Source organism: Oncorhynchus keta, chromosome 25 (genome assembly GCF_023373465.1).
Source record: "Oncorhynchus keta strain PuntledgeMale-10-30-2019 chromosome 25, Oket_V2, whole genome shotgun sequence".
Classification (NCBI taxonomy): Eukaryota; Metazoa; Chordata; class Actinopteri; order Salmoniformes; family Salmonidae; genus Oncorhynchus; species Oncorhynchus keta.
Genome location: NC_068445.1, coordinates 18,394,286 through 18,406,764, shown reverse-complemented (window position 1 = coordinate 18,406,764; position 12,479 = coordinate 18,394,286). Strand labels below are relative to the sequence as shown.

The window sequence follows — 12,479 nt, the reverse complement described above, 5'->3', positions numbered from 1 at the left end:
CATTTACTTTTCCTCAGCCTACAAGAGGAGTAACGCACAACAAAATCACTAGCCTTTGTCAATCTACTATCCCCCATAGTAGGAAAGTTGACCTGTTCTATTTGGTCAGCTTGTTGAGAAGGAAATGGCCTATTCCAAACAGACTCTGGGACAGTTGTGGGGAGATTGATCCCAAATTCATACAACCAGTAGGCCTTGGCTACATCAAACATGTTTAAAAAATAAAATAATTAAGCAATGCGTCTGATGAAACAGATCAGAACGTTTAGCTTAAAATGTTCTTCACATTATAAGTGCAGCAATCCACACAAGGAAGTAGGCTACACGTGAATGTTCGTTTCGCAATGCAATTAGCAGGAAAACACCATTGTCAAAAGGGCACTTTCATGTGAGAGGTTTCATGTGACAGATGAAAATATCCACTAAGAGATCTAGTAGCCTACTTTGAAGCAAGGAAATACATGCCTCATAATGTATTCAGCCATTCAGGTTTCAAACAATGAAGTATGTTGTTTTCAAAATGCATAGCCTACTGCCTCCAGCTCATTGCAGAGTGGTGTGTGACACGGTGATGAGGCCTGCCTTCCCTTGGCCTTTGAGATGCTGCAGCAGCAGCTCTCGCGCTGTCTGACAGATGTCCCACTCAAGGGCTCTGTATGCTGTACGTGTGTGATAAATAAGGTACATAATGAATATACTGCAGAATACACACTCGTCAATGTAATTCCACTAAATTATGTCAATTAACATATAGACCGATAAGCATGACCAGTCAAATTAATTTCCATCAATGAATAGGCTAAAAAGCATTACTTCGCAATGGGATTTTCTTCTTTTCCCCGACAATTGGCCAGAGCCAATTTGATTTAAAAATCGACTTATCTACCCTGGAACACACACTAAAAAGGTTAAAAAAATTATGTTTTTAAGAAAGTAGTGTTTTTTAGACAAGGGCATTCCATGAGTTGGTATGATGGGAAGTTGTGATGTCATCGGCCTCCCACTTCATTGCAATAGAGAACAAAAGAGGAAAGACCCACCCTCCTTGTGATGTCATGACTTACCTGGACCACCTATTGAGATGTGCCTTTTGTTAACTAAATCAGGTGTTAAATGAGGTGAAAAGGAGACTGGAGTTCCACTTTAATGTTGAGTCACTTATAACTAATGACATGTCAAACAGTCTAACATGGACCAATCAGTAGGAATGGTAGAATGACCTGAAGGGTATTGGCAGCATGACCTCCATGATTATGATCGGACTGCATTACTCTAGTTTGAGGAGTGCGTTTTTGCTGCTGTGCAAATGCACATGATCTGTGGTACCAGATGGCAGACAGCTCTCTCCCTGTCCAGTCTGCTCCAGCAAGGCCGGACACTACTGGTGGAGAGACGAGGCAAGGGCTGACTCCCACAATACATCAACTGGCCCTGCATCGCCATTGATGTATAATGAATGAAGAGGTAGCCCTCTGAGTATGATATGGGGGCGGGGGTGGGTAAGCAATGTTCCCTTCTATTGTTCCCTTCTCCCTAGTCTGCCCACCCGTACCACCAAAAGCAATACCAACTGAATGCTAAACAAACCTGTCTCGTAAATAATTGAGGATCTCGGCCGGAGCAGGCTCTGATTAGCATACGGGCCTTATGGACCCAATCTGCACAGCAGCTACAGGACAGACTTCCCCGTTCCACAGGCTTCTCATATCCAAACAAGGGTTGAATTTCTTTTTCAAAGCTTCCTCTCGCTCCTGGTCCACTAAGACAACGAGAGGAGTCCAAGTGAGACCAGCTCCATCATTCATTACAATTGACATTGTTGTCTGCTGCAGGCCAGGCACCGCGAGGGACACTTGATGATCTGAGTCACCAGGAATCTGATCATCAGCGATGGCATCATCTCATTACTGCTGTAGAACTGCTGCTAAATGACTAATTCATCAGCAAATACACTAAGGGGGAGAATGCCTTTCTACAAACACATTCTAGGGCAGATAAATCATCAGTAAAAGGCCCATATGTGTATGAACAATTTAAGATTCTGAAGGTACATGCATGTGCGCATACTTGAGGGTCACCTCCAGGAGTCCCACAATCAATATCAGAGAAAAACGCTGTCTCCACGCCAGCCATCATGAATATACAATTATGACATGTAATGAGTGCTTGCAGAAGAGAGCAGGAATACATCAATATTGTGGTTGATGGAAGCCCTGCTGCTGTCCCCTGGCTCCCTCTCCTCAGGTCCCTCTAGCTGGTGTTGGCCCTGGCCCCTGGGCAGTAATCCCTGGACCCCTGTGTACCTCTGCATGTTCCCATCCGCTCCCATTGCTCTCATTAGAGCAGTGCTGGGGCCCTGCAGGCCTGGAGAGCCTGCCTCCTGCTCCCCCTCTCTGCTGCCTTGGTAATGAGCACATAATCAGCCTGGCTCCCTGGCAGCAGCTCACCAGAAGGGCATGTGGGTTTATGGCCGTGGTGTGTGTGTGTGTGTGTGTGGGGGGGGTTAAGGGCACAGTGGGGTGTTTCAATCTGAATCCCCAGTGGCCCAGCCTTCCTTTGCTACACTCCCTCTGTATCAGAGGATGCTTCTGCTCACACATTTGATGACCCTTTGTCTCAGATCACCTGATCTAGAATGGCTACTTCCTCTTCTAGTTCACATGACCCAATACTCTATTGGCAGAAAAGATTTAAGGGGAAGAACATATAAACAGTGAAAGACAGTGACTTGAGATGGGAACCAGCAAACTGTCCACTACCAAATCTAAAGTTAGGCAATTCAAATAAGTCAAATATTCTCCTTCAAAATTAGCTACAGTAAATCCCTCACACCTGAATGGCAAAGTACACAATAAGGCTCTCTCTATTTGACCTTCCTGGTTCAATAGACGTCGCACAGATATATAAGGCTCGACACAACAGAGAAATCCGGAGTTCAGCCAAGGCAGGGCAGCATGGAACCAAGCCAGAGTCCTGTGTTCACGTCAAGTCTTCAATAGTCTCTTTCAATTCCTCCTGATTTACTTCCCATTACTCTGCTCCTTATTCACATTTTCTGCTATTCCATAATGCAAGACCATGCATTTCATAATGTTATATATTAAGTAAATAAAATAAAATCCATTGGCAGGAACAAAACAGGGCACAGCGGACAAACGAGCCATGCTCACAGAGTCACCGACAGGTCAGCACTTATTGTAATAAAATATATTTAAATTGGCTTCCAAGACCATTTTAACAGAGAGTGAAGTCAGCCACAGCGAAGCTCTGGATTCCCCAGGGCAAGGCCTACACTACTCCCACTGACAACAGCTTCCCATTGACACCACTCAATGAGGACTTTGTCAAGTGCATCATTGCGTTTATGAGATCCGACAAACACACCAAACTAAACAGACCCGTCTAGCCGGGATTACTGAGGTCACAGGCTGAGTCACTGTGGTTATTTTCCCACAGCGTGGTGACTGAGGCTGGTTCTCTCGGAGCACATCTACAGATCACTTCCCTAACCCCAGATCAACAAGATATGCTGTTCTTTCTCTCCCCACTTCATGGTATGTTGATCCCTAGTGGCGTTTATCTAGTGTTTATCACCTAAACACGGTTCCATGTGAGGTGTAACAGGCCCAGCAGGTCCTGCACGTCCAGAGGTGCACAAAGAGGCTGTGCCAAAACATAATCACGGATGACTTCTCTACGGAAAGGCAAATGAACTGGCCGGACGCGACCTTAAACTATATGATAATTCATGATAAATGATGTATTGGACTGGCATGGTATGGAATGACTAGATGACTGTTGTGTAATGATGTAGTGTAGTGAAGGGTGCTGTGAGCTGTTACTAGACCCAGTGGATGGATAGATGGTATGGTGTACTCACTAGGTGTCCTGGGGTGGGGGAGCGGGAGTCTTTGAGTCCAGCAGCTCCAGGGACATCCAGTAGAGGCCATTTCATCTGCAGGTACTGTGGGGTGAAGAAGGAGTAACATGAAATCAGGATTATTTAGATAGATTCAAATGAAAGCGATCACAGAGAAAAGGAATGTACTTCTATACCTAATCTGCTTCATATACAGGGTAAAGCTACAATCACACAGTTTTACACCATATGCTATTATCGAACCTGCTATAATGTGTCGAGACTAACTCGCTAATGCTTGTTGAGAATGAATAGCATGAAATATGGTTTAGCTATTCCAGAACAGACCACAGTGTAATAAATGGTGTGGGAGCCAGCAGAGAGCCATAACTCTGACAGACACCTGTATGAGACTCATATGCTGTTGGAGTCAGACACCGGCTTTTGGCAGCAGGGGGAGAGGGATGTGAACACAGCGGACTGGAGGGAGACTGTGAAATCGCAGTTTGTCAGGGAAAAAACAAGATTCCAGCTGTGGGCGCCCATCGACTAGCGGGTGGGAAGGGACAGCTGGAAGGAAGCTCCATCAGGAGAGGGGAAAGGCAGGGGTGGGGTCTCCGCACTAAGCCTATGGCATCCTGGTGAATTGTTTTGGCCTTTTGACCCAAACCAAACTAATCCACTTTTATTGTTAACATTTTTCAACTTGCTATCATAGTTGTTATCATTGGCTTAAACATTACTGTTTTCTTTTCCATTTTTTTGGCACAGAGTTTAACACAATTGTTCATTTATGGCCGCCCAGCCCATGTGTAACTCCCCATGGAACAGCGTCATGTATGGAGGAGTTGTTTTATCTCCTCCTGAAAGCAACACGTTTAAAATAGATTTTCTAGATCAGTCTTGGTGCAGTGTGTGGAGCTGGTGCTCAGACCGATGCAGAGCTCGGCCATCTGGTTTGTGACTCAGTTTAAATACCGAATACAGCAGACTGTCATACATGTGCATTTTCTCCATGGTATCCAACGATTTCAAATTAATTAAAAGGGTTTTCCTTTCAGTTTCTGCTGCATTTGTTGTATCATAGATATTCTACATTGCCTTTTGGGCATAGAATACAATACCAACTTGATTCCAAAGCCTCAGCATGTGTCAGTAGTAATGCAACAGCATCGCTGTTTAGTAATTGCGAGTTGTTTTGCACATTACTCCGCAGTTTAATTCATGTTCACTATGACACTCCCCAAAATGGCTGGGTCAGCAGCAGGCTAAATAGAGAAGGAAGAACAACGTGCATCTCAGAGTCCCCATAATCAACCTCTGCCACTGGGGCTTGGGTCTTATCAGGCAAACTTTGACTGTTTCGCTGTACTGATTTGAAGGGTTTAAGACCATTTTAACAGTTTAGCTGTTTCAGCTATTTTACTCATCTCTCTCTCAAAATCCATATCCCAGATTAAAATAAAATATCTATTTTGCATGGAAAAAAGCCATATTGTACAATAAGACATGGCACGTTTCCTCATCTTACATAAACCAAGGCTGTGCACTTAATACATTATACTGTTGCACAAAGTCTATAAGGGGGAGAACTCGCTGCATGCATGTGAAAGATGACAAAAACCTTTTCAAGGCTTAAAAGGAGTTGACAATCATCTGTGCAGGATTAGATTTTTAAAGCTTCATTCATCACTCTGAGTTCATAGGGAGGAAGGAAGCTTGGATGACTGCAGGTTAAAAATGGAAAAGACATAACAGGAGGGGGAAAGGGAGAGAGGGAGAAAAACATTTTCAGGAATGAGTTTGTCGGAGAAGGCAGAGGGTATTGTTTCCTGACAGCTGGGGCCCAATAGAATACTGAGGGGGTGGGGGGGGGACCCTTATCCCCATCCAAAATGGGAGGGGGGTTCTTGGAGTTGACATCAGTCCTCTTCATTTTCACCACACTGCTCAAGGCTGAATCGCAGGTCCTAATGGGCCCAAGTCCATACAACTGTCAGGAGGCACTTGCTTTTAGATGCTGCTAGCTCCCTATTGAAACTTTATTTTGTTCTGTGCATACTGCTTAATGAATGCTGCTTTCTGGAGGGATAACCAAAACAATACATTTTTCACTGTCTAATCTATGACAATCACAAGTCCCTCCACAAATGAAACAAGCCCTATTGTGAGCATTTGGTCTACCCTGGCCTGACCATGCCAGCCCCCAGCTCTCCCACCCCCTCCTTCCCTTATTGGACAGCTTCTAAGGGGACTGGGGAACATACCCTGAGGCACTTTTAAATGTAAAATGAGCCAGCCTCCTTCATAGAATTGTCACTGTACTCGATGAAGCGGCTGATTAGAGAAAGACCCCTTCAAAACGACCATCTTCCCCAACCCTCCCTGTAAAATGTCTACCTCACACACCCAATATCAGCAGTTCCTACATCACTGTAGTCAACTACACACCAGCCGCACACTACGAGAGAGGGAGAGGTGGTAGGGGATCAACTCAGGGGGGCTTCAGAGTTATTCAACTGCTTTCTAGAAATCTTTCCACACACACACACAGGTCAGTGTTCCTCATGCAGGAAAAGCTGAGAGTCTAGATTTTATATAGATATTTCCTTCACTCCAAGTTCGGGGCAGAAGCCTCAAATTAAAGTGGGAATGCAATGTTCTCTCTTCAAAATAACAGAACATTTAGGCTAAGAATCAAGGGACCCTTATTCAATCAAAATCAATGAAAAATTCTGTTTGACTAAAAACACAAAAACCTGGTCAACAGAATTGAATAAATCCCCCAAAATAAATGCACGTACATAAAACCCAGAAAGGAACGCATGGTAAATGGGAAGATACTGTTAAAATGGTTATTCTCATGGCTGAAGTCTTGTTGAATAATCTGTAAAAGATTGAAACTAAAATCAACAATTACACTTTACAGTAAACTTCAGGCAGTCAAGTAATGCTTTGTAGATGCCCTTAATTTCATTAGAAACAAACACAATTTGAGCAGGCCTAGGTTGGCCTCCATAGAGACACTGGTTTCACTGTAGAGTCTGCTCTGGTGAAGAGTTTCAGAAGCTGTGAGAGCTGTGCAAATAAAAGTCAACTTCTGCAACTATCTGATCCATTTCCATGCCTCTAAATTGTCTTCCAGCCTCCCTCTGCCTCCAGAACTCAGAATAGACATCAGTAGAATACTGTGCTACTTATCAGGGACCCAGATGCAACAAAGGTGGCAGAGTCACCACAGAAAATTTCCCAAAAGCCAAGATGAAGCCCTTTGGTTTTTCGAACAGAGAGAATACAACATATGCTCTGGGGCATGCGGACTGCCAGAGTTGGGTTCTAATTGTTACATTTCTCTCACAGAGCAGGGGGAAACATGGCCAAGTGTCTTTGTCATCTCTGAAGTGTGTGCCGTCATACTGCTGGCCAGGCAACAACATCAGAGCATGGAGGAGAGGAGAGGCAGATGTCTGGACATTTGTTGTCAAAGTAAGTCAGACACTCTGCCAGAGACAGAAAAAAACAGCCCAAACTTTTCCACTAACTATCTGCCGTGTCGTTACAACTCCTTGAAAAGGTTTAATCAAATCTGCGATTGACACATCCTCAGGTTATTTTGTTCTATAGTCAATCAACTACAAAAATGTGTCTTTGAAAATGTCTACAATGTCTATTTTAGGGACCACACACACTGCACCAAATGCTGATCTGCCGTTCATTCGGCACGGTGTGTTTTAGGGTTCACTTGCTGGTGGATGTCCTTTCTGCACGGTTCTACATGTAGAATCGGTTTGCGCTAGGTTTCTACATTATGGCCGGCACTCTGTTCAGACGTTCTAAATACTATCGGCCAGCAAACGCTACCGTGTGTCTGTGCCGAGCAACCTTGGCTAAAATCCTATTTCTTGCTCCCCACATCACCGTGAATCTCAGTGTTTGGAAATCACTGTTTAATGTTCTAACTTTTGATGATGTATATAAAAAGGTAGAAGTTGTAGCTGAAATGCGTATTTTTCGCATACAGTATGTTGACACTGGTATTGTGCTGGAGATAATAAAAATGAGGTTGAAAAGTGGTGGAGTTGCCCTTCCAATACCAGCAGATGAATTGACAGGGACACTCCAGGGCAGAAAACCTGCCTGGCGGGCAGGGTGTCTGCTCTGGGCTGGGGGCCATCAACCCCACTCTCAACACTCTTCTCCAAACAGCAGGGAAAGAGAAATGCTTCCAGGGATTGCTCCAGCATATATGTCAATCACCTACTTTGTGGAGAGCCCCTCCCCATTGTTTTCTTTTGCCCCTCAACAGAAAATGGGCCACACAGCTTGCTGTTAAGAGTGAGCTGTTAATGATCCTCTACCTATATGAACAGCAGCACCACACAATGGCCTTGCCAATCCTTACGCCATAGTCCCTCCCTGTTTATTTCCGCTCAAATCACCTGCTTATGCGAGCCATTGCCACCTCTACTTGATCTATGCATGACATAAAATGAAAAAAAAAAAAATGGTCTAAATTTGAATTAAGATCCATTGTTTCCGGATATTACAGGCAATTACATAGACAATTATTAAGCAAACTCCAGCCCTCATTGTGCTAATTAGTGGTTAACTGACAGGGAAATGATGGGAAGTTATGCTGGTCAGCTTGGCTGCTACTGGCCACAGAAATAGCTGTTAGTGGAAAAACAGCCCATTATCCAGTCTGCAGTAAAGTGGATTACCTTATAAGAGGAAGTTGTCCATGAAAACAATCCTCAGGAAAACGAAGGAACTTACACAGAGAAAATATTATGATGCCTACATAATTGATGGAAATAACAATTAGTTACCATGAATATATCCACACCCTGTATTTACAATTTCTTATGTAAACATAGATATACACTGCTCACCTTTATGGAGTTGTCAGCTATTAACAAAAATGTTTTTACATTAAAGAAAAATATTACCTTGAATAAAAGTTGATGAGCTAATCCAATGCAACAACAACTAGAAACACTTTATCAATTCACTTTCAAAGCCCCAAAAACAGTCCTTTAAGGATAAACTGTGTGCCAAATGCACAAGCCTTCAAATGGATACATTGCAAACTATGCCATTTTGAATCTGAGAACATAAAAATGATAGATGTGTTTGGTAGGATGTGTGAAGAGCGGGGTGATATTTCCCAACGCCCCAGCCCAGAGCAGACACCCAGGTTATGCATGGGGTTAACCCCGAGAAGCCTGCCGTCTCAAGCAGGGTCACTAGCATCCTTCTAATGGCTAGCACATTCAAAGTGTCCATTAGTACGTGGAGGAGTGAAGTTAAGTGACTGTGACAGGGGCACTCCCTCAGCTCTCTGGGCCTCTATTGTGACCAGGTTGGTCGCCCTGCTCTCTTATTCACAGCCAAGGAAAAACTGGGTCAAAGGTCAGCCATCCAGAGTGCACTGGTTTCTATGGCAACATGGCCTATTAAGGCCAGGCTCATAGGCCTCTTAACATGCTCTTGTATACAAAAGAACTATTAGCGCAAAGAGGGAAAGAGAAGAGTGAAGAGGGGAGGCAGCATGAGGGAGGTCTTAAAAACACAGTGCAGGGGCTTTGCCAAGATTCTAAATCAGTTACACACTGTGCCAAACAGTCCCAGACAAATCCAACATAACAACCATCCATGCTTTCTTACAACCATCAGTCTTGGTCAAATAAAGAGGTGACATCACTGGTCCATGCTCGTCTACAAACTACAAAGTTGACGTTTAAGACACAGAAAAACAAAGAAAAATTTGCTGAATCATCAACACTTTTTTAAAATTCAACCTTTATTTAACTAGGCAAGTCAGTGAAGAACAAATTCTTATTTACAATTTTGGCTTACCTATGCGATGCTGGGCCAATTGTGCGCCAACCTATGGGACGCCCAATCACGGCCAGTTGTGATACAGCCTAGAATCAAACCAGGGTCTGTAGTGACGCCGCTAGCACTGCAATGCCTTTGACCGCTGCGCCACTCAGGAGCCTAATTGGTTTGATGCTCAACAGTAAAAAGGCAGCTTGCGTTCTTCTACACATGCATTAGATTCATTTGTAAGGAATTCTAAATTACACAAAAACTAAATAGATTAAATTGTATTGAACTCAGTGAGCTTTAGTGTCATATGACTAGTTAATGTATATTCTGAAAAATGCCATACTGGTCTGCAAGCCCCGATTTATTTAGGCTGTTATTTAGGCTGCTAAAAATCAGGTTCTGTTTGTAAAGTCCCCACTCATGAATTTTGACTTCTGTCTCATTCCACTAGGCTAGCTGCAAAAACAAATGTATACAGAATCTATTTTTACACAAACCAACAGTGCAAACCCAAGATATACCTCTTATTTTGGCCTTTCTGAATAGTGCCTTGAGGGTTTTACTAGAGAGAAAAAGACTGTGGCTTTAATGAGAGTGCATGTATCTCAAGCAGTTATTTGTATCAGGGTTAATTTTTATTTGGGGGGGATTGACACGATCAAGAATTATTGCCAGAGTTTAAAGAGTGTTGCTACAGCAGAACAGTGAATGTCCCTTTAAACGATGTACAGTATCGTTTTACTTTAAGGCAATTTCAGATCAGATGTGGTTAGGAAAATAAGCACTTGTTGGGGTGAAAGTTTAGAATAAGTTAGCAATTGTATTATTACAGAAAACAACGGCAAGCTGGTCAAATAAAACAATGTATAATTAAAGCCACAAGACAATAATAATGTGTCTGGCAGGAGGCTCACTTTCTCATTCAAAGAGAGTAGGCAGTCACGCTGTTACACTCAATTATTTGAAGTCAATTATGTGGTATCTGGTTTCAATTGTGATAGACTACCCTGGTAAACGCAGTATTAATGCGGTCCAATGTCAAGCCATGCTACACTTTTAACGGAGGAGACATTGTCAGTCTTTCACGTAATTTCCCCTGGCACCGTTTGTCCAGTAACACAACATTTTATTGTTTGGGGAGCAGCCTACTTTCATTGAAATGGACAGCCGTAAACCTCTGTAATTAACTCCAGAACTAGTTGTGACTAACAGTGGTTGGCTGGATGTTTAATGTAAAGCTCAAGAGAGAAATCAAATTAACTCTCTCTCTCGCTGTGTGTGTGTGTGTGTGTGTGTGTGTGTGTGTGTGTGTGTGTGTGTGTGTGTGTGTGTGTGTGTGTGTGTGTGTGTGTGTGTGTGTGTGTGTGAGCTAAAAGTGCAATATCTACACAAATGACATCAATGAAACCTGCATTTTTCATTTATACCCAAACACAAATGTACTGACAGAGACAGCATGGGTTACCAACATAATAGAGTGTGTGGTGCCAGCCAAGCAGGTTATGATCGGTAATAAGTCCGCCATACACCCCCACACAACAGGGTAAATACCTCTACACAATAACCACTTCTAAACTGAGGTAGAAACAAAAAAAAATGTTTTCCCAGAAAATGTAGATAAATATTTACACCTCTGGGTAAATTTGATCTTAAACAAGGATAAGTCTGCCAAATGTTAAATAACTCCTCAGACCAGCTGACACAGGCAGGAGGCCATGAAGCATCTTTGAGAAAAATCAGTATAAAAGAGGAGTGGTTAGGTGGGGTGCTGGGGAGAAGGAGAGAGAAAAAGGGCCTAAATTAAACACATTTGTTTCTGCTCTCACATACCACAAGTCTTATGAAAACAGAGGGTTGATTGTGTTCACTCTGCAGCCCCCCTCTTCCAACTCCACCCCCCCTTCCCTGCCCGAGCACCAGCCCCTCCCCCAACACACAGCTGCCTGCAGATGCCTCCTGTGTTTGCACTGAGAGTAGGCACAAATCTCAGGACCTGAAGTCTCAGCCCTGCCTCATCTCAGTTTTACTGCCTGACACCCCTCTCACCCCACTGCTAACCTAGTCTCTCTCTGACACATTCACTGTGGGTATGCATGCCTGAACTTGCAGCCCATACATCAGAGTTAAGTTGTTCAAGTTTAATATGGCAGCATTTTGGACTTTTAAAAAAACATTCACATAAAAATTAGTAATCAAACTAAGTCAGCCCTAATTGCTGATTTTTTAGAAATAAAAATGGGTAAAAATGTGCCAAACAAAGGAAACCATTTTTAAAAAGTACAAATATTCAAATGTTCACTAGTACAAACATATATAAAATGACACTTTCCAAAGAAAGTGACATTTCGGAAGAATTTAGGCCAATGGAAATCACCCTGCCTGCCAGTCCCCTGCCTGCCAGTCCCCTGATTCCAGAAACATCAATCTTTAGGAGGGATACGGAGCAAAACGAGCCTGGGTCATAAGGTCCTCTACCTCTTCAAGGTTCACCAAGTCGTCAGAGCAAAACAACAGAGTAGTAAGCATATGCAAGGAGCCTTCCCCTTCCTGAGCACACAAGAACCGCTCAATCCCTGTCAACACTCAGGAAAAACCTCTGGAACAAATACTTTCCGGAGTGTTTGGCGAAAAAGTGAGGAAAATGAAATTCAGAGAGCTTAAAAGAAAGAAAAAAAATCTTTACGGATAATAAATGCCATGTCAAATTAAATCAAATGATCTGTATCTGAAAGGGATTATAGGAAGTACCAAAAGGCACAATGCTAGCCAATAGTCCTGATGAATGCCA

The 12,479-nt window shown here is 43.2% G+C and overlaps 1 protein-coding gene across 3 annotated transcripts in view; it reads right to left on the bottom strand.

Moving 5' to 3' along the window:
* LOC118374384 (transcription factor 7-like 1-B) overlaps window positions 1-12,479 on the bottom strand; it is a 45,150-nt gene that overhangs the window by 14,266 nt on the left and 18,405 nt on the right. For all 3 annotated transcript variants that reach the window (XM_035760780.2, XM_035760782.2, XM_035760781.2), the window contains one exon: window positions 3,881-3,964. In XM_035760780.2, coding sequence (XP_035616673.1) covers window positions 3,881-3,964 — 84 coding nt within the window. The remainder of the gene's footprint in view (window positions 1-3,880; window positions 3,965-12,479) is intronic.